Source organism: Hyla sarda, chromosome 1, assembly GCF_029499605.1.
Source record: "Hyla sarda isolate aHylSar1 chromosome 1, aHylSar1.hap1, whole genome shotgun sequence".
Classification (NCBI taxonomy): domain Eukaryota; kingdom Metazoa; phylum Chordata; class Amphibia; order Anura; family Hylidae; genus Hyla; species Hyla sarda.
The window spans coordinates 268,020,356-268,043,656 of NC_079189.1; the positions used below are offsets into that span (position 1 = coordinate 268,020,356).

General features: G+C 47.3%; 1 protein-coding gene across 7 annotated transcripts in view; it reads right to left on the bottom strand.

Annotated features, from left to right (window-relative positions):
• The window catches only part of SEMA6B (semaphorin 6B), a 974,413-nt gene that overhangs the window by 868,734 nt on the left and 82,378 nt on the right, over positions 1-23,301 (bottom strand). For 6 of the 7 annotated variants that reach the window (XM_056572065.1, XM_056572058.1, XM_056572042.1 and 3 more), the window contains exon 3: positions 9,739-9,859. The exons of the other annotated variant lie outside the window; for it this stretch is intronic. In XM_056572065.1, coding sequence (XP_056428040.1) covers positions 9,739-9,859 — 121 coding nt within the window. The remainder of the gene's footprint in view (positions 1-9,738; positions 9,860-23,301) is intronic. 7 annotated transcript variants of the gene reach the window in all.

Below are 23,301 nucleotides of genomic sequence, written 5' to 3' on the forward strand. Positions count from 1 at the left end.
AAACTTTTTAGTTAGTTAGACACACTCTCCTAAATTGGAATTCCCAATGAATATCTGTTAGGCGTGTACATATGGTAATGACTATGACATCACTATAATACCCAGAATGCGTTGAGCATATCACCCATAATGCCTTTCCTGTCGGTGTAATGTCAACTACCCATACACTAGGGGGTGCTATTGCATAAACAATTAGCATCATTACCATTAAGGGTTAACTGCCCAATGTTGGTTTCAAACCCACATTCCACACTTGACGTATGGAGCCCTAAATTAAAAATTCAGGGATTATTTTTTATATATATAAGTAATTAAAACCTGGATTCTCAGACATCTTGGAGCCTACCTAGACATCAAAATTTATTGGAGAGATAAGAATACCATGGAGGTCTTTCACACAGACGTGTGAATCTCTCTCTGTGTCTAGTCAAATGGGTAATTAATTGTTTGTCAGAATAACATTCACAAGACTGGCAAACTAGCCATCTTCTCTGTCTTATCTAAACAGCCATAAATATGTAAAGAGACAACAAGTATTCTTCACCCTAACTGGCACTTGCAGGGCCGCCATCAGGGGGGTACAACCCATACACTTGTATGGGGCCCCGAGCTTTAGGGGGGCCCGGATGTCTCTGTACCTTTTTTTTTTTTTTTTTCCGGCTTGTCAGTGAGTGACTGCGACTGTCACTCACTGACTCCTGGCTGGGTGCCCGTCAGAACTATGACTGGGCCTCATAGTCCGGGGGGCCCACAGGACTTTGAGGCTCGCTCTTTCTTACTTTAAGAAGTTCGGCAGGGCCGGACAGGCCAGAGGCTGATGGGAGTCGACGTGCCCCGCGCAGGCACGCACGTCTACTCCAGTCACCTGACCTGTCCCGGCACGATCTCCAGTCCAGAATCCTCCCGACGGATCCTCCCCGTGCAGTGGAACACTGTGACAGTAGCAGCAACTGCACCGAACCCCGCAGCAGGGTAAGTGAACGAGCGGGGGCGGGCGCGGGGGGTGTTGTTGTTTGCAGACTACAATGGTGATAAGAGGTGCAGGGGAAGAGGTGCTTGAGGTGTTATAGGGGTGATGAGAGGTGCATGGGGAGGTTATGGGGGTGATGAGAGGGGGGGTTATGGGGGTGATGAGGGGGGTTATGGGGGTGATGAGAGGGGGGTTATGGGGGTGATGAGAGGGGGGCTATGGGGGTGATGAGAGGGGGGTTATGGGGGTAATGAGAGGTGCAGAGGGGTGTTATGGGGGTGATGAGGTGCATGGGGAGGTTATGGGGGTGATGAGAGGGGGGTTATGGGGGTGATGAGAGGTGCAGGGGGTGTTATAGGGGTGATGAGAGGGGGTTATGGGGTAATGAGATGTGCAGGGGGTGTTATGGGGGTGATAAGAGGTGCAGGGGCGTGTTATGGGGGTGATGAGGGATGCAGGGGGGTGTATGGGGTGATAAGAGGTGCAGGGGGGTGTTATGGGGGTGATGAGGGATGCAGGGGGGTGTTATGGGGGTGATGAGAGGGGGGTTATGGGGGTGATGAGAGATGCAGGGGGGGGTTATGGGGGTGATGAGAGATGCAGGGGGTTTATGGGGGTGATGAGAGGTGCAGGGGGTGTTATGGGGGTGATGAGAGATGCAGGGGGGGTTATGGGGGTGATGAAAGGGGGGGTTATGGGGGGTGATGTGGCAGGATTATATCCAGGGTACAGTGTATAGCAGTATTATATTTAGTGGATACAGTGTATAGCAGTATTATATTCAGGGTACAGTGTGGAAGTATTATATTCAGGGTACAGTGTATGACAGTATTATATTCAGGGTACAGTGTGGGGCAGTATTATATTCAGGGTACAGTGTGGAAGTATTATATTCAGGGTACATTGTATGGCAATATTATATTCAGGGTACAGTGTGGGGCAGTATTATATTCAGGGTACATTGTATGGCAGTATTCTATTCAGGGTACAGTGTGTGGCAGTATTATATTCAGGGTACAGTGTGGGGTAGTATTATATTTAGTGGGTACAGTGTATAGCAGTATTATATTCAGGGTACAGTGTATAGCAGTATTATATTCAGGGTGCAGTGTGGGGCAGTATTTTATTTAGGGTACACTTTCTGGCAAGGTTATGATTACTGTCTTCATGCAGAGGATCTGCTGACAGGAGCCAATGATGTCCGGATGTCAGACTCTGCAGAGAAGATGGAGCTGGAGGAAGACCTGGTCTCTGGACCAGATGAAGAAGAAAAGATAACAGAGAAGATATCACTCAGGTCAGAAGACGTCACTCAAGTCACTGATATCATTGTGCATTCTCCTGACTGTCCCATCAGAGCTGTAGTCACTTGTAAGTTCTGCAGTGATGATGGGTATAACTGTGTCCAATCTGTGTCTCTCCAGCTGTTACAAAACTACAACTCCCATTGCTTGAGGCTCTCCAGAATGAAGGGAGTTTTAGCTTTCCAACAGCTGGAGAACCACTTCAACCTAGGTGATCGGTGGGGGTCTCAGCAGTCAAACCCCCACCAAAAAAATTAGCTGCTTATACTAAAATGCCTTGGAGGGGGGGGGGGGGGGCGTTAAAGGAGTAGTCTGAAAAATAACTTATTCTCTATCCAAGGATAGGGGATAAGTTATAGATTGCGGGGGGTCTGAGCATTGGGCCCCTTGTGATCTCCTGCACGGGGCCCCGGCAGTTTGCCGGAAGCTGATGTCTGTACCCCGCAGGAAGCCGCGGCCGGAACACCCCCTCCATGAATGCTCTAATCTAATTAGAAATATATATCTAGAAGATAAAATAAAATTGGGGGCAGGCCACGGGGGGTTGGGGGGGGGGGGCTCAGGCCTTGAGTTGTGTTAGGGGCCCCCGAAATTTCTGATGGCAGGCCTGGGCACTTGTAGAGAAGAACTTTAGAATACACTGTGGTCTATTTAGAACATACAACATGGTGGACACATCATGCTATTATTCTATTAAACATAGTGATTAATTTTTGGGCCCTAAAATAAGTACGAAAGCTTGGATCATCAAGAAATCGTTGATGGCCTTTCTCTGTTCGTATAGTTGGTCCAACATATGGAGGGTGGAATTCCAACGGGTGGAAACGACACATATCAGACTATGTTGGGGGATGTTGTTCTGACGCTGCAGCTAAAGGAGGGTGTGCTTTGCTGTGTACGAGTGGCTGAAGTCACTGCTAGGATGTCTTGCAGATGGGGGGAACACTTCAGAAACCCCTTGACAATCAGAACACATGTGCCATGAAGGGTGCATGGCTCAGGCTTCTTTGACACAGCGCAGACAAGATGATCTTCCCATTGTCGGTCACCATGGTTAACATTTCCCGTTTTCGTGGAGAAAGCCTGTGTGACTCCATTCACCAAGGAAAACCATGTGAACAGCCTGACACCACCGTGCCCTGCACACATGTTATGCTGGAGGGGCACAGAGACTTGTCCGTGCAGTGGAGGCTGAGGACACGGTGGAGGATGAGGAGGCAGAGTCGGACACTGTTGCAGGACCAACGGCCTAAGAGCGGAGGCGGAAGTGGCGTGACCTGACCAAGTTGCTGGTGTGACTGTGCACTCTGGTACACACCAACAGGCTCAAGGACTGGCCCACCTTCTGTTCCACATTTGTGTGTCTGACATCTGGATTAACAGACTTTTTAATTAGTTAGACACACCCTCCTAAATTGGAATTGGGCTGGAACTTCCTTTTTTGCAAAGAATGATGGCTTGGGACTCTTCACCTTGGCTGGACACAAGCCATCAGTTCTCTGAAAGGTGCAAAATACACCACTTGAAAAGGGAGGGATTGCAGCACCAGCAACTTGGACAGGAGCAGATTCAGTTTTTTTGCCGTTGGATGAGTGGCCGCATACTGTTGTCTCGCTTGGACATCGCTTCGCTTATGGATTGCTGCCGGAATGACTGACTCGAAGTAGTAGTAGTAGTAGGAGGAGTATCTGGACTGACAGATGGGTATGAAAGACAGCTCTCTTTGGCTGAGGTGGTGGAGCCTTGGCTGGCTGAAACAGGGAGTGGCGCGCTACTGGATGATGAAGCGGTTGCTGCAGCAGGCTTAACCATCACATCTGTCACGATGCCGGCTGGCAGGTAGTGGATCCTCTGTGCCAGAGAGGGATTGGCGTGGACCGTGCTAGTGGATCGGTTCTAAGTCACTACTGGTTTTCACCAGAGCCCGCCGCAAAGCGGGATGGTCTTGCTGCGGCGGTAGTGACCAGGTCGTATCCACTAGCAACGGCTCAACCTCTCTGGCTGCTGAAGATAGGCGCGGTACAAGGGAGTAGACAGAAGCAAAGTCGGACGTAGCAGAAGGTCGGGGCAGGCAGCAAGGATCGTAGTCAGGGGCAACGGCAGGAGGTCTGGAACACAGGCTAGGAACTCACAAGGAAACGCTTTCACTGGCACGATGGCAACAAGATCCGGCAAGGAAGTGCAGGGGAAGTGAGGTGATATAGGGAAGTGCACAGGTGATAACACTAATTGGAGCCACTGCGCCAATCAGCGGCGCAGTGGCCCTTTAAATCGCAAAGACCCGGCGCGCGCGCGCCCTAGGGAGCGGGGCCGCGCACGCCGGGACAGGACTGACGGGGAGCGAGTCAGGTACGGGAGCCGGGGTGCGCATCGCGAGCGGGCGCTACCCGCATCGCGAATCGTATCCCGGCTGGAGGCGGTATCGCAGCGCCCCGGGTCAGAGGATCTGACCGGAGCGCTGCAGTGAGGAGAGTGTAGCGAGCGCTCCGGGGAGGAGCGGGGACCCGGAGCGCTCGGCGTAACAACATCGGAGCCACGGTTCTCCAAGGCTGCTTTATGGTGACGCTGCATATGTTGACGCAGGGCCGTGGTGCCAACAATGGGACTATGGCCATGCTTCACCTTCTGCCGACACATCTTGCATGTGACCATGTTAACATCCTCCGGATGCTTGATGAAAAACTGCCACACCGCTAAGTAGCTGATTTTGCTCCCAACAGTCGGCACTGACTGACTGCTACTGCCGCCAACTCCAGGAACCCCTGTTCCACTACCTCCTGGGCAGGTAGGCTGCCGCAAAGCAAGTGGTCTACCCTGGGCACGTTTGGCTCCAGACTTCCCACTGCTGCCACCATGCTGACTGCCAACCATGCTACCACCTTGCTGGCTCAGCAGCTGCCTCACGGGCAACCTGCAACCCTCTCTCCTGATGACCTCTCTTCTCACTTATTTCCTCCTCAGGTTCCTTAACAGTGTCTGTTTCAGGAGCCTGAATGCTTGCAACACCACCTACCACGCCACTTCCCCATCTCTACTTGCCCGCCTAGCGGAGGAAGTGGCGGATGTCTTCTCCAATTCTTGGCTGGGTAATAGCTGCTGACTGTCCTCTAGTAGATCATTTTTACTAAATAGTGGAGCTAAACCCACAGCATACGATACTTCTGTGGGGGATTGAACATCATAGGAGGTCAGGGACTGCTCCCAGGCCATGCCATCTAAGGGTTGTCTTAGGAACCCACCTACTGTTGACTGGGGGTGTCAGATGTCACATAAGATGAAGTGGATGACATGTACCCCATTTTGGAAACTACACCCCTCATGGATTTTCTCAAGGGAAAATAGGAAAAAAGCCCCCCCCCCCCCAAATTTGTAACCCCATTTCTTCTGAATAAGAAATGTAAAGTGCTCTGCGGGTGCATTACAATGCTCAGAAGAGAAGGAGCGCCATTGGGCTTTTGAAGAGAAAATTTGTCCGGAATTGAAGGCCACGTGTCCGGAATTGAAGGCCATAGTTTCCAAAACGGGGTCACGTGTGGGGGGGGTCCATTGTTCTGGCACCACGGGGGCTTTGTGAACACATGTGGCCTTCAAATTCTCTCTCGAAAAGCCCAATGGCGCTCCTTCTCTTCTGAGCATTGTAGTGCGCCAGCAGAGCACTTTACATCCACATATGGGGTATTTCCATATGTGGGGTGTAAATACTCACTGCACAGTTTATTAAATTCTGTGAGGGGTGCAGTTTCCAAAATGGGGTCACATTTGGGGGTCCACTGTTCTGGCACCACGGGGGGCTTTGTAAACGCACATGGCCCCTGACTTCCATTCCAAACAAATTCACTCTCCAAAAGCTCAATGGCGCTGCTTCTCTTCTGAGCATTGTAGTTCGACAGCAGAGCACTTGACGTCCACATATGGGGTATTTCCATACTCAGAAGAAATGGGGTTACAAATTTTGGGGGTCATTTTCTCCTATTACCCTGTGTAAAAATGTAAAATTTGGGGGAAAAAATGCATTTTAGTGAAAAAAAAATGTTTTTCATTTACACATCCAACTGTAACAAAAAGTCGTAAAACACCTGTGAGGTGTTAAGGTGTAGTTTCCAAAATAGTATGCCATGTGTTTTTTTTTTTTTTTTTTTTGCTTTGCTGGGACCATAGGGGCTTCCTAAATGCGACATGCCCACCAAAAACCAATTTCAGCAAAATTTGCTTTCCAAAAGCCAAATAAGAGTCCTTCTCTTCTGAGCATTGTAGTTTGCTTGCAGAGCATTTTACGTCCTAACATAGGGTATTTCCATACTCAGAAGAGATGGGATTACAAATTTTGGGGGGCATTTTCTCCCATTACCTTTTGTAAAAATGGTAAATTTGGGTAAAAAACTGCACTTCCTTTTTTCATTTACACATCCAACTGTAACAAAAAGTCGTAAAACACCTGTGAGGTGTTAAGGCTCACTGTACCCCTTGTTACATTCTTTGAGGGGTGTAGTTTCCAAAATAGTATGCCATGTGTTTTTTTGTTTTTTTTTTTGCTGTGCTGGCACCATCAAGGCTCCCTAAATGTGACATGCCCCCCCAAAACCATTTCATCAAAATTCACTCTTCAAAATCCCATTATTGCTCCTTCCCTTCTGAGTCTTCTACTGTGCCCGCTGAACACTTGACATACACATATGAGGTATTTCCTTACTCGAGAGAAATTGGGTTACAAATTTTGGGGAACTTTTTCTCCTATTACCCCTTGCAAAAATTTAAAAACTGGGTCTACAAGAACATGCGAGTGTAAAAAATGAAGATTTAGAATTTTCTCCTTCATTTTGAATACTTTGAGGGGTGCAGTTTTTAGAATTGGGGCATTTATGGGGTATTTCTAATATGAAGGTCCTTCAAATCCACTTCAAATCTGAACTGGTCCATGAAAAATTCAGATTTTGGAAATTTTGTAAAAAATTGGAAAATTGCTGCTATACTTTGAAGCCCTCTGATGTCTTCCAAAAGTAAAAACATGTCAACTTTATGATGCAAACATAAAGTAGACATATTGTATATTTGAATCAATATATCATTTATTTGGTATGACTATTTTTCTTACACGCAGAGAGCTTCAAAGTAAAAAAATTCTAAATTTTCAATTTTTTCATAACATTTTTGAATTTTTCACCAAGAAATTATGCAAGTATAGACGAAAATGTACCACTAACATAAAGTAGAATATGTCACGAAAAAACTATCTCGGAATCAGAATGAAAGGTAAAAGCATCCCAGAGTTATCAATACTTAAAGTGACAGTGTTCAGATGTGCAAAAAATGGCCGGGTCCTACACTGAAAATGATCTGGGTCCTTAAGGGGTTAAAGGAGAACTCTAAGGATAGGAGATAAGTGTCAAATTGTGGGGGGGTCCAACCACTGGGACCCTCCGCGATCTCCTGTATGGGGCCCTTGCTCTCCAGCTGATTAGGATAGGGGATACGTTTTGTATCCCGGTGTTCTTCTTTAAATGAGACAACCCCTAGAAGCCCTCCATGGCTGCCATGATTCTACTCCAATTACACATTGCCATAGGCAGGGTATTTTAGAATATAAGTATTGCAGTATACTGTATAAGCAATCAGATGATTCCATGGGTAAGTCCCCTAGGGGACTATAATAAAAATATATAAAAAGCCCAATATTTTGTATTCCGGAGTTCTCCTTTTAATAATTTTTTTTGTTAAATATTTCCCAGACCGAAAGCAATCAAGTTTGACTTATCTACCACCACTTTCTTTGTGCTGCTGGAATCACTGTCCCATCCTCCGGCCCTCGTCTTCTACCTGCTTCTGGGGGGTCAACTTGTCACACTGCCGCTTAGCTATCGCTAGCTGCAGCAATGTCCCGCCTCAGCCAGTAACAGGCTGAACAGAAGTGTCAAGTATTGAGCCCAGTCGGTAAGGCTTCAGGGAGAACGCTGACTCCATGTGGTGCAGGATACAGACAGAAGAAGATCAGATAAAATCAAGGTAGTTTATTTTCCAAAATGCAACACGTTTCGCTGCAAGAAAGCAGCTTCATCAGGCTTCATGATGCCTGATGAAGTTGCTTTCCCGAAGCAAAACACGTTGCATTTTGGGAAATAAACTACCTTGATTTTATCTGATCTGCCATATTCACCATTGCCTAGCTGGAGGTCTGCGGATACTACACTATTTGATGCGTTTACCATTGTTGTGTATGCTGTTACACAACCACCTCTGGTGAGCGGCTTTCATACCTTAGTTTTATATTGAGAATTTCTCTTTTGTTACACCAAGGAGCGCTCTCCCCTCCTCTTTTTAAAGTATTGAGCCCAGGCATCAGGAAGAAGCTCAGGCCAGGGCTCAATACATGATCTTACCACTCAGTCTATTGCTGGTCGAGCAGGACATCGCTATGTCAGCAATAAGCTGAGCTGTGTTGTCACATGTTTACCCCCAGAAGCAGCAGGAAGACCAGAGGACAGGATGGTGATTCCAGCTGTACCAGCGGAGCGGCAGTAAGTAAATGAAGGTTTATAGTTTTGATGCTGGTATTCTAGGAAGTATTTTTTTTTTAAGTATTGAGACCGCCCCCCAATAAGCAACCCACAATTAAATGACTTAAGGCCTAGTTACCTCCAACTCTGGTGAGTGTCAGTCAGTTTCTGATAGTTGCTGGAAACTGCAGTGTATAAAGTGGGCTCAGCTCCTGACGCTGGTCCATACTTCCCCAACACACATACATTGTATATGTACGACAGATGTTGCCAAGGGGTTAAAGATGACAGTAACCATTCTAACAACATTCACTAAATTATCAGTTCCTGGTAGTTCATTAAAGATATAGAAGATGTACCTGCTTTAAAGGGGTACTCCGGTGAAAACCTTTTTTCTTTTAAATCAACTGGTGGCAGAAAGTTAAACATATTTGTAAATTACTTCTATTAAAAAATCTTAATAATTCCTGTACTTTTTAGCTGCTGAATACTACAGAGGAAATTCTTTTCTTTTTGGAATGCTCTCTGCTGACATCACGACCACAGTTCTCTCTGCTGACGTTATTAATAATAATAACGCTTTATTTATTGTTGTCCTTGGTGGGATTTGAACCCAAGTCCCCAGCACTGCAAGGCAGCAGTGCTAACCACTGAGTCACCATGCTGCCCTTAGCATACATCTGCTATGCATGGTTGCTAAAATGGACAGAGATGTCAGCAGAGAGCACTGTGTTCGTGATGTCATCAGTGTTCCAAAAAGAAAGGAATTTCCTCTGTAGCATTCAGCAGCTAATAAGTACTGAAAGGATTAATATTTTTTAATAGAAGTAAATTACAAATATGTTTAACTTTCTGCCACCAGTTGATTTAAAAGAAAAAAGGTTTTCACCGGAGTACCCCTTTAATCACCTATGAAAATACCAAATCCAATCATGAAAATAATGTAAAACCATATAGTTAAATATGCTTTTACCTGTCTCCAATGTACAGTGTCCTGTTCACCTTTAGAAATTTTTGAATGTTTAAGTGGCAGCCTTTCTTTGAAGGAGTTCTATTGGGACCACTCCCAATAAATACAGGATATGTCTTGAGATCTAAAAAATAAGCAAGTCAGGGCAGCATAATATAATCACAATATGCCAAAAATCCAAGATAATAAATATTGTTAAGCTAGGACGATAAGTGAAATAACATATATACATAAATTAAATTTGTGACTTTAACCCCTTCATGACCCAGCTAGTTTTGGCCTTTATGACACAGTCCTTTTTTTTCCAAATCTGACATGTCTCTTTAAGTGGTAATAACTTTGGACTGCTTTTACCTGGCAAAGTGATTCAGAGATTGTTTTTTCAAGACATATTGGCCCTGATTTACTAAAACCGAGTGTTTTAATGTGGAGTGTGTTTCTTTTTACTCTGTTTTTCCCCCTGATTTACTTATCTGTAGCCCATCTCTGTTTTTTTTTCTTGTGTCGCACGGATTTAACCCCTTAACGACCACGGACGTAAATGTACGTCCTGGTTTGGCGGGACTTCCCGCACCAGGACGTACATTTATGTCCGGTGTATGACCGCGAGCATCGGAAGGGTGCTCGCGTCAGACAGGGCAGGTTCCGGATGCTAGCAGCAGCCGAGGACCCGCCGGTAATGGCCGACATCCGCGTTCGCGCGGATGTCCGCCATTAACCTCTTCGATGCCGTGCCGCAGGGATCCAATCATACAGCATGACAGCCGGAGGTCCCCTTACCTAACTCCGGCCGTCTCCCGGGGTCTTCTGCTCTGATCTGCGATCGAGCAGACCAGAAGATCACCGATAATACTGAGCAGTGCTGTGTCCTATGCATAGCACTGCACAGTATTAGCAATCAAACGATTGCTATAGATAGTCCCCTATGGGGACATAAAAAGTGTAAAAAAAAAAAAAAAAAAGGTGAAAAATTAAAAAAAAAAAAAAGAAAAAGAAAAATCCCCACCCCCAATAAAAATGAAAATTGTCAGTTTTGCCCATTTTACCCCCAAAACGCATAATTTTTTTTAAAAATAAACATATTTGGTATTGCCGCATGCGTAAATGTCCTAACTATCAAAATATAATGTTAATGATCCCATACAGTGAATGGCGTAAACGTAAAAACTTAAAAAAGTCCACAAATGCTGCTTTTTTGTCACATTTTATTTAAAAAAAAATTATAAAAAATGATCTAAGTTTTATATATGCAAATGTGGTATCTAAAAAAAGTACCGACGACGGCACAAAAAATGAGCCCTCATACTGCCCTATATATACGGAACAATTAAAAAGTTATAGGTGGTCAAAATAGGGCGATTTTAGATTACTGATTTTGTACAAAAAGTTTTATATTTTTGTACCGCTTAAAAAAAATCTAAAAGTATCTAGCCATGGGTATCATTTTAATCGTATTGACCCACAGAATAAAGAACACATGTCATTTTTACCATAAAGTGTACATTGTGAAAACAAAGCCCTCCAAAATGTGCAAAGTTTTGGTTTTCATTAAAATTTCCTCCTTAAAAATTTTTTTTTTTTGGTTCGTCGTATATTTTATGGTAAAATGAGAGGTTTCATTACAAAGTACAATTGGTCACGCAAAAAACAAGCCCTTATATGGGTCTGTACATGGAAATATAAAGGAGTTATGGATTTTAGAAGGCGAGGGGGAAAAAACGAAAACGCTAAACTAAAATTTGCCTGGTCCTTGAGGTGAAAATGGGCTTGGTCATTAAGGGGTTAAGGACTCGTTTTTGCATTTTCATTTTTTCCTTATCACCTAAAAATCATAACGCTTTCAATTTTGCACATACAATTCCATATGATGGCTTATTTTTTGCGCCACCAATTCTACTTTGCAGTGACATTAGTCATTTTACAAAAAAATCCATGGCGAAACGGAAAAAATATTCATTTTGCGACAAAATAGAAGAAAAAATTTCATTTTGTATCTTTTGGGGGCTTCCGTTTCTACGCAGTGCATTTTTTGGTAAAAATGACACCTTATCTTAACTCTGTAGGTCCATACAGTTAAAATGATACCCTACATATATAAGTTTATATAGGTTTGATTTTGTCGTACTTCTGAAAAAAATCATAACTACATGCAGGAAAATTTGTGTTTAAAATTGTCATATTCTGACCCCTATAACTTTTATTTTTCTGCCTACAGGCCGGTATGGGGGCTCATTTTTTGCGCCGTGTTCTGAAGTTTTTATTGGCACCATTTTTGCATTGATCGGACTTTTTGATCGCTTTTTATTTATTTTTTATGATATAAAAAGTGACCAAAAAGACGCTATTTTGGACTTTGGAATTTTTTTGTGCATACGCCATTGACCGTGCGGTTTAATTAATGATAGTTCGGACATTTACGCATGCGGCAATACCACATATGTTTATTTTTATTTACACAGTTTTGTTTTTATGGAAAAAGTGGGGTGATTCAAACTTTTATTAGGCAAGAGGTTCAATTACTTTTATTAACTTATTTTTTCCACTTTTTTTTTGCAGTGTTATAGCTACCATAGGGGGCTATAACACTGCACACACTGATCTTTTACCCTGATCCCTGCAAAGCCATAGCTTTGCATGGATCAGCGTGATCGGGGGTTGATTGCTCAAGCCTGTAGCTCAGGCTTGGAGCAATCAAACGCCGATCGGACGCGACGGAGCAAGGTAAGGGGGCCTCCGCTTGCGTCCTAGCTGATCGGGACATCGCGATTTTATCGCGATAGTCCCGATCAGCCTGACTGAGCTGCCGGGAAGCTTTTACTTTCATTTTTGATGCGCCGATCAACTTTGATCGCCGCATCTGAAGGGTTAATAGAGCGTGGCACTGATTGCTGTGGCGCGCGCTATTAGCCCAGGGTCCCATCTTTGAATAGCAGCCAGGACCCATCCGGTATGATGCGGGGTCCTGGGCCGCAGGGCGTACAGGTACGCCCTGCGTCCTTAAGAGGTTAAATCTGACTTTCTGCTACGTTTGACTGCTCTACAGCCTCATCCTTCAGTACCTCGCCTTGCCCAGTTACCTGTGTGGTCGAGCCGTGTCGGGGGGGGGGGGTGACCTGGGTGTCGCCTGCCGCAGCAAGCCCATCATGCCTTGCAGCGGGCTCTGGTGAAAACCAGCGGCACCTTAGACTCCGCTCCCCGATATGGTCCGAGTACTCTGCCACACAGGTGGAGGATCCACTTCCAGCTCTGTGAGAGCCTACATCCAAGTGCGTGACAGAAAGATCCGGCCATGGATCCAACTGGGGGTCCTCGGCCAGATAACTTGGATCTTGCATCTATCGTGGCGCTCCAGCAGTTGGCCCAGCGGGCTTAGCAGCTTAACCAGCTATCCGCCATGATGAAGCAATTGCTTTCTGCTCAGCAGCACCCGCCACAGCCTCCTTCTCCAGCTCCAGTACAGCCTCCCGCTGCAGCAGTCTCCTCCAGGACCAAGCTCCGTTTGTCGCTTCCAGAAAAGTATGAGGGGGATCACAAGTCCTGTCATGGTTTTGTGACGCAGTGCTTCATGCACATTGAACTCATGACGGATCAGTTCTCCACGGAATGTGCAAAGGTGGCTTTCGTCAATAGTCTCCTGTCTGGAAGGGCTTTGGCCTGGGCAACCCCGCTGTGGAATCGCAGTGATGTTGTCACTATTAATCTCCAGGCATTCCTGATGGAATTTCGCACCGTCTTCGAGGAACCTGCTCGAGCCTCCTCCGCAGAGACTGCTCTGCTGACATTCTCAGGGCAACTCCACTGTTGGCGAGTATGCCATCCGGTTCCGAACCCTGGCGTCGGAGTTGTCTTGGAAAAATGAAGCTCTCTGTGCTACCTTCAAGACTGGATTATTGTTATGATTCGGCAGGCTGGATGTGGATCCTCTGTGTCAGCAAGGGATTGGCGTGGACCGTGTCGGTGGACCGGTTCTAGGTTGCTACTGGTTTTCACCAGAGCCCGGCGCAAAGCGGGATGGTCTTGCTGCGGCGGTAGCAACCAGGTCGTATCCACCGGCAACGGCTCAACCTCACTGACTGCTGAGAAGGCGTGGGACAGAAGGACTAGGCAGAGGCAAGGTCAGACGTAGCAGAAGGTCGGGGGCAGGCGGTAAGTTTCGTAGTCAATAGCAATAGCAGAAGGTCTGGAACACAGGCTTTGGACAACACTAAACGCTTTCTCTGGCACAAAGCAACAAGATCCGGCAAGGGAGGGAAGGGGAAGTGAGGTTAAATAGACAGGGAGCAGGTGGAGGCTAATTAGACTGATTGGGCCAGGCACCAATGATTGGTGCACTGGGCCTTTAAATCTTAGAGAGCTGGCGCACGCGCGCCCTAGAGAGCGGAGCCGCGCGCCAGAACGTGACAGCCGGGGACCGGGACGGGTAAGTGGCTTGGGATGCGATTCGCGAGCGGGCGCGTCCCGCTATGCGAATTGCATCCCCATCGTGAATGTCAGTGCAGCGCTCCCGGTCAGCGGGTCTGACCGGGGCGCTGCAGAGAGAAGAACGCCGCGAGCACTCCGGGGAGGAGCAGGGATCCGGAGCGCTCGGCGTAACAATTATCAAGTCAAATCAAGGATGTCCTCACAGCCCGGGAATTGCCATCTAATCTGAATGAGCTTATACAGTTGGCATCCTGGATTGATATCCGTTTCTCAGAGTGACGTGAGAAACTATGCCAAGAAAGGGAGTCTACACGACCTTGGAGCTTTCGTCGTCTGGCACCTGTCTTCCAGCAGCCACCGCAACCTTCTACATTGCCTCCCGCAGTGGAGGCTATGCAGGGGGATCAATCTTGCCTGACCCCGCAGGAAAGATCTCGCTGATGTATGGAGAATCTGAGCCTACACTGCACCAGTGCGGATCACTTCCTTAAAGACTGTCCTCTGCGTCCTCAGCCACAGGGAAACGCTTGCACCTAGGGTTTGTGGGAGAGGCTTCCCTAGGTGTGAATACCACCTCTCCATGCTTAAATATGACTGTCCAGCTTGTCCTGCCCTCCAAAGAGATCATCTCTGTTCTTGCCTTTTTGGACTCTGGCTCCGTGGGAAATTTTATTGATACTTCCCTAGTACATAGGCATCGTCGACCGGTGTCCCGCCTGTTAAAGCCTCTGTAAATCTCTTCGTCAATGGTGAAAGACTGGACTGTAACATGCTATATCGCACAGAACCATTGTCTATGCAGGTTGGAGTCTCGAAAAAGGAGAACTTGACCTTCTATGTTCTCCCACACTGTACTTCTCTCTTGCTTGGCCTACCGTGGTTGCAACTCCATGCCCCGCAGCTGGATTGGAAAACTGGAGAAGTTCTTCGCTGGGGTCCGCATTGCAACAACCACTGTATCCACGTAAGAGTCTAAAAATTGGAACCAACATCTCATCTTGCCATCCATTCTTCAGGACTATGCTGACATCTTCAGTGAAAAGCAAGCCGAAGTGTTACCACCTCATCGTCCCTACGATTGTCCAATTGACTTGCTACCTGGCACCACACCCCCCCAGAGGCAGAATTTACCTTTTTGTCAGTTCCTGAAACTTTGGCCATGTCTAATTACATCAAGAAGAACCTCCAGAAGGGGTTTATCAGGAAGTCTTCCTCCCCTGCCGGAGCCGGCTTCTTCTTTGTGGAAAAAAAAAGACGGGTCATTGCGACCATGCATAGATTACCAAACGTTGAATAAAATTACTGTAAAGAACCGCTACCCACTCCCTTTAATCTCTGAATTATTTGATTGTCTGCGAGGAGCCAAGATTTTCTCTAAACTGGACCTTCATGGGGCTTATAATCTGATTCGTATACGTGAAGGGGATGAATGGAAGACTGTGTTCAATACTCATGAGGGACATTTTGAATACCTTGTGATGCCATTCGGACTCTGTAATGCTCCAGCAGTCTTTCAGAAATTCGGCAACGATATTTTCCGTGACCTTCTGTACTCCTGTGTTGTCTATCTGGATGACATACTCATTTGTTCGGCCAATGTCCAGTCTCATCGCTTCCACCTTCGCCAAGTGTTACAGCGTCTCTGTGAAAACCATATCTACGCTAAACTAGAGAAGTGTTTGAAAAGACCTGCCTCCCTTTTCTGGGCTACATTGTTACCAGTCAAGGTCTTCAAATGGATCCCAACAAGTTATCCGCAGCTCTGGACTGGCCACAACCCACTGGTCTGAAAGCGATTCAGTGCTTCCTCGGCTTTGCCAATTACTATCGGCAAGTCATTCCTCACTACTCTACTCTGGTAGCCCCCATCGTTGCACTCACCAAGAAGACAGCTAATTCTAAAGTCTGCACTCCTGAGGCCGAAGAAGCATTTAAACAGTTAAATTCTGCTTTTGCATCTGCTCCTCTTCAATCTATACCCGATCTTAACAGGCCATTCATCCTGGAAGTGGATGCTTCTTCAGTTGGAGCAGGTGCAGTGTTAACGCAAAAGTCTACTAAGGGGAAAACTTTAATCTGTGTATTTTCTCCAAAACCATGCGGAAAAAAACTATACAATCGGGGATCGCGAGCTCTTGGCCATTAAGTTGGCGTTGGAGGAATGGTGTCACCTTCTGGAGGGCTCTGTACATCCTGTTACGATTTATTCTGACCTCAAAAACTTGCTTTATCTACAGACTGCCAACCAACTCAACCAACAGCAGGCCCGGTGGTCTCTATTTTTTTCTAGCTTCGACTTCTATATCCACTTCCATCCTGCGGAAAAGAATTTACGAGCTGACGCCCTTTCCAGGTCTCATGACCATGAATCTCCTCCGCAGCATATTATTTCTCCTGAACGTCTCATCTCTGTGGCTCCTGCAGGTCTTCAGCATCTGCCTCCCGGAAAGACTTATGTATCTCCCCGTATGAAGCTCCGTGTCTTGAAATGGGGACTTTCTTCTCTTCTGGCTGGCCTTCCCGGTATTCATAAATCCCTACAGCACATCTCCAGACAATACTGGTGGCCTACCTTAAAACGGGATGTCGTTGACTTTTTTCCGGTCCTGCTCAGTCTGTGCTCGAGAAAAGATACCTCGTTCCAAGCCAACAGGACTTCTTCAGTGCTTGCCAGTTCCTGAACTTCCCTGGACCAATATTTCCATGGACTTCATTACCAACCTTCCACCTTCCCGAGGCAATACAGTCATCTGGGTGGTAATAGATTGATTTTCTAAAATGGCGCATTTTGTACCATTACCTGGACTTCCTTCAGCACCACAGCTTGCTAAAGTATTTCTTCAGCATATCTTTCGCTTACATGTACTTCCTTCCTATATAGTCTCTGACCATGGTGTCCAATTTGTGTCTAAATTCTGGCGGGCCCTCTGCTCACGCCTACAAGTTAAGCTGGATTTTTCCTCAGCCTACCACCCTCAATCTAATGGACAGGTTGAGAGGGTGAATCAGATCTTAGGAGACTATCTACGCCATTTCATTTATGCGCGTCAAGACGACTGGGTTGATCTGCTTCCCTGGGCAGAGTTCTCCTACAATCATAAAGATTCCGATTCCACTGGTACTTCACCCTTCTATGTGGTCTATGGACTTCACCCTCGTCCTCCTCACCCCTTATCTTCTTCTTCTACTGGAGTTCCTGCTATTGACGAACAACTGCAGAATTTTTTGTCCATATGGCAGAAGATTCCGATTCCACTGGTACACGTTGCTCTCTTCTACATGCTACTTCTCGCATGAGATTCCAAGCAGACAAGAAAAGGCGTCCTCCTCCTGAATTTTCTCCAGGTGACAAAGTCTGGTTATCTACTAAATATATTTGGTTCAAGATACCCAGTTATAAACTTGGTCCTTGCTATTTGGGTCCCTATAAAGTCCAGAAGAGACTTAATCCTGTGGCCTATTCTCTCCATCTGCCCTCCTCCCTCCGGATACCGAATTCCTTCCATGTTTCCCTCTTGAAACCAGTCATCTACAACCGTTTTTCTCAAAAGGACATTTCACCTTCTCCCATCTCTGGCACCTCTGATGTTTTTGTTGTTAAGGAGATCTTGGACTCCAAATTTGTCAGAGGAAAGCATTTTTTTCCTGGTAGATTGGCAAGGATTTGGTCCGGAGGAGAGGTCTTGTGAGCAGCAGGACAACATTCTGGACCAGGACCTTCTCAGGAAATTCCTGAAACGCAAAAGGAGGGGGAGTCCAAAGGGGATGGTACTGTTACACTCTGCGCTCCAGCCGCAAGCACCGGCCAGGAGTGCAGAGTCCCTGTGTCCCCGTCTGCCGGCACCTGACACTACATTATAAAGTCTCTGCACCTCCCACACTTCCCTGCCAGATATTCAGTAGCATTTGCCTGAGAGAAAGCGTTCCCATTGCCTGTTTTGCCATTTCTGTGTATCCAGACCTTCCTGCTACGTTTTTTGACTATGAACCTGTCAGCACCAGCAGGGTTAACAGGTGCTGACAAGGTGTTGTTTGCAAGGTTACCGGGTTACGCCCCGAGTGGATAGCTACTGATTGACCACATGTGCATCTCCCTATATTACTGTTAGGATTCGGCAGGCTGGAGGTGGATCCTCTGTGTCAGGGAGGGATTGGCGTGGACCGTACCGGTGGACTGGTTCTAAGTTGCTACTGATATTCACCAGAGCCTGCCGCAAAGCGCGATGGTCTTGCTGCGGCTGTAGCAACCAGGTCGTGTCCACCGGTAACGGTTCAACCTCACTGACTGCTAAGAGTGGCGTGGGACAGGAGGACTAGACAGAGGCGAGGTCAGACGTAGCAGAAGGTCAGGGCATGCGGCAAGGTACGTAGTCAAGGGCAACGGCAGAAGGTCTGGTAACACTGGTAAGGCAAACACAGAAAACGCTTTCACTTGCACTGAGGCAACAAGATCCGGCAATGCTGGGAAGGGGAAGTGAGCTTTTATAGGCATGGAGCAGATGGGAGCTAATTACACTGATTGGGCCAGGCACCAATTAGTGGTGCACTGGCCCTTTAAATCTTAGAGAGCTGGCGTGCGCGCGCCCTAGAGAGCGGAGCCGCGCGTGCCAGGATGTGACAGCCGGGGAACGGGACAGGTGAGTAGATTGGGATGCGACCTATGCGGATCGCATCCCCGCCGGCAGTGTCAGTGCAGCGCTCCCGGTCAGCGGGTCTGACCGGGGCGCTGCAGAGAGGAGAACGCCGCGAGCTCTCCGTGGAGGAGCAGGGACCCGGAGTGCTCGGCGTAACAGTACCCCCCCCCCCCCTTAGGTCTTCCCCTCTTTTTATCTGCTTGTCCCTTCATACGAGACGAGGCCAATGGGAGCGACTCTTGAGTCTCCTTCCAGATAACGGAGTAGTCCTGGGTTACTTCATCTAGGGCAGGAACTCCAGAAGAAGTGGGAATGGGGAGGGGGGGCAGAGGGTGAAGCTTGCCATGGGGCAGAGTGTTACCAGGAAGGGGGCTATGAGGAGGCAAGATCTCTGCTTGCTTTTTGCAGAAAAAAATCTGAAAAATCCTGGTAAGCCTTGGGAGGGACCGGTAAGGGTGGAACCTCAGGAGTTAGACAAATGGGAGCAGATGTGAGGCATCGTTTGTGACAAGAAGGACCCCAATTTTTGATCTCCCCGGTGGTCCAGTCAAGGGTGGGAGAATGACGTTGGAGCCATGGCAGACCGAGGAGGACTTCAGAGGTGCAGTAGGGCAGAACAAAAAATGCAATTTTTTCGTGATGCAGTCCAATGCTCATAAGCAGGGGTTCTGTGCGGTAACACACAGTGCAGTCCAATTTTTCTCCGTTGACAGAAGAAATGTAGAGCGGCTTGACGAGACGGGTTACTGGGATGCTGAACCTATTAACAAAAGAGGCCAAAATAAAATTTCCTGCAGAACCAGAGTCCAAGAAGGCCACAGCTGAGAAGGAGGAGTTGGCAGAAGGAGAAATCCGCACAGGCACAGTGAGACGTGGAGAAGCAGAATTCACACCAAGGGACACCACTCCCACGTGAACAGGGTGCGTGCGTGCGTTTCCCAGACGCGGGGGACGAATAGGGCAGTCCACTAGGAAATGTTCGGTACTAGCGCAGTACAGGCATAAATTTTTATCTCTGCGACGAGACCTCTCTTCATGGGTCAGGCGAGACCGATCCACTTGCATAGCCTCCTCGGCGGGAGGCACAGGGGTAGATTACAAAGGATACTGGGAGGTGCCCAGAGATCAAGGTCCTTTTCCTGGTGGAGCTCCTGGTGTCTTTCAGAAAAACGCATGTCGATGCGGGTGGCCAAATGGATAAGTTCAGAAAGGTTAGCAGGAATTTCTCGTGCGGCCAGTACATCTTTGATGTTGCTGGATAAGCCTTTCTTTAAGGTCGCGCAGAGGGCCTCATTGTTCCAGGCTAGCTCTGAGGCGAGGGTACGAACTGGATGGCGTATTCGCCTACGGAAGAAGTTCCTTGGACTAGGTTCAGCAAAGCAGTCTCGGCAGAGGAGGCCCGGGCTGGCTCCTCAAAGACACTGCGGACTTCAGCGGAGAAGGCCTGGACAGTGGCTGTGGCAGGATCATTGCGGTCCCAGAGTGGTGTGGCCCATGACAAGGCCTTTCCAGACAGAAGACTAACTACGAAAGCCACCTTAGACCGTTCTGTGGGAAATTGGTCCGACAACATCTCCAAGTGTAGGGAACATTGAGACAGGAAACCACGGCAGAGTTTAGAGTCCCCATCAAATTTGTCCGGCAGGGACAAGCGGAGGCTAGGAGCGGCCACTCGCTGCGGAGAAGGTGCAGGAGCTGGCGGAGGAGATGGTTGCTGCTGTAGAGGCAGAAGCTGCTGTAGCATGGTGGACAACTGTGACAGCTGTTGTCCTTGTTGGGCGACCACGGTGGCGAGGTGAGCGAGACTTGGCAGTGGCACCTCAGCGGGATCCATGGCCGGATCTACAGTTAGGATTCGGCAGGCTGGGTGGATCCTCTGTGTCAGAGAGGGATTGGCGTGGACCGTACCGGTGGACCGGTTCTAAGTTGCTACTGGTATTCACCAGAGCCCGCCTCAAAGCGGGATGGTCTTGCTGCGGCGGTAGCAACCAGGTCGTGTCCACCGATAACGGCTCAACCTCACTGACTGCTGAGAGTGGCGTGGGACAGGAGGACTAGACAGATGCGAGGTCAGACGTAGCAGAAGGTCAGGGCAGGCGGCAAGGTATGTAGTCAAGGGCAACGGCAGAAGGTCTGGTAACACTGGTAAGGCAAACAAAGAAATGCTTTCACTGGCACTGAGGCAACAAGATCCGGCAATGCTGGAAAGGGGAAGTGAGGTTTTATAGGCATGGAGCAGATGGGAGCTAATTACACTGATTGGGCCAGGCACCAATTAGTGGTGCACTGGCCCTTTAAATCTTAGAGATTTGGCGCGCGCGCGCCCTAGAGAGCGGAGCAGCGCGCCGGGACGTGACAGCCGGGGAACGGGACAGGTGAGTAGATTGGGATGCGATAAGCATCCCTGCCGGCAGTGTCAGTGCAGCGCTCCCGGTCAGCGGGTCTGACCGGGGCGCTGCAGAGAGGAGAACGCCGCGAGCACTCCGGGGAGGAGCAGGGACCCGAAGCTCTCGGCGTAACAATTACCAGGCATCAGTCACTGGGAAGATGCCTGTGAAAGCGGTCATTACCTGAGTAGCTAGCATTCCCTTATTTCCTTTTATACCCGGCAACTTGACTTCTTATCTGACTTCTCTTTGGTTATAGCGATTCGGCACCTATGTGTGTATGTTTAGTTTGTCTTTGTTAGTTGCTTGTTTCCCTGTTGCTCCTGACAATTGACAGGATTGTATTTTATTGTGTTGACATTTGACTCCCCTCACTTATTCAGGAAGGGATTGTCGACCAGTTGCCATTGTCATTTAGGATAGGCGGACAAGTAGGCTGGGACAGGGGCATGGGTGAGCTTAGCGAGCACTCCTTCCCTGCCCATACGTGACATTTTCACAGGCCCAAACTACTACCTGCATCTGCTATGATGTAAGCAATGACTGCTTTAGTAGAGCAAATACATGGATTAACCCATTTAGTGCAATCTCTTGCTGAGAGGGTTCAGGCTCAGGAGACAGCTAATGGTCAGTCAGTGTTCTGTCATCCAGCTGTTTCAAGTGACCCCAAAATTAATCTTCCTGACCGTTTTTCAGGTGATCGAAAAAAATTTGTTGTCTTCAGAAAGAGTTGTAAGCTATATTTTCGCATGAGACCACAGTCTACTAGCACAGAGGACCACAGAGTAGGACTTATATTGTCTTTGTTGCAAGGAGACCCCCAAGATTAGGCTTTCTCCTTACTTTCCTCAGCTCCTGAATTAAGTTCAGTGGATGCTTTCTTTTCTGCTTTGGGCCTTCTTTATGATGAGCCAGACCATGCAGCCTTTGCAGAATCGCAGCTAGTCAATCTTAAGCAGGGAAAGAGAACAGCAGAGGAGTACTGTGCGAATTTTCGGAAGTGGTGCACGGCTTCAGTTTATAATGATCCAGCCCTTAGGTGTGAATTCAGACTAGGATTATCTGACGCTATTAAGGATGTTTTAGTAAGTTATCCATCACCTGACGCATTAGAACAAGCCATGACATTAGCTATACAACTTGACAGACGTATGAGAGAAAGAAATCGAGAGCGGACTTTTAATTCTGTTCCTCACTCTCCTTCCTCCATGTTTCCTTCTTTTCCTGTCTCTCATGTCTCTGCCGAGGAACCTATGCAGATAGGGAAATTCTCCCCTCAGCAGAGAAAATCCATTCGGAAGAAAAGCACGTTTCTTTTGTGGAGACGAGGGACATCGGTTCCAGAATTGCGCCAAACGTCAGCAGCCGGGAAACGCCAGCACCTAAATGACAATCGGGGAGGTCATTTGGGCGCACAGGTATCTCCGAAATCATCTTTAAAAATGTTGTTACCAGTGCAAATATGTTTTCAAAAGAGAAAAATATTTGGTAAAGCTTTTGTTGATTCTGGTTCTGCTGCTAATTTTGTGGATCTAAAATTTATTAAGTCTTTAAATTTACCTTTGAGACGGTTGGAGGACCCATTTCCCATTTCGGGAGTGGATTATACGCCCTTGTTCAGGGGGTTGTGTCAGTTTTTCTACTCCCGAAGTGGGATTATTGGTCGGTTCTATGCATTTTGAAAAAATCACCTTTTTTGTTCTTAAAAATTTGTCTGTAAATGTGATTTTGGGTTTACCCTGGTTAAGAAATCATAACCCTGTTTTTGATTGGACCTCAGGGGAACTTATCAAGTGGGGATCTGAGTGTTCTAACAAATGCTTTACCATCTCTCTTGCTACTCTCGGTGTGGGTAAAAGTACTCAACCTGAATTTATTTCAGATTTTTGTGATGTTTTTTCTGGGGAGGCCTCCTCTGCTTTGCCCCCACACCGAGATTATGTCTGTGCTATTGAACTTTTACCTGATGCCTTGTCTCGAAGTTTCAGCACTTCTCAGTCTATAGACTCTAATCCTGAGACTATTCTTCCAGAAGGTGTGGTTATCTCTGCAGTATCTGCCAATTTAACATCGGAAATTTTGAGTAATCAAGGTTTGGTTCCTCCAGAGACTCCTAGAGGCAA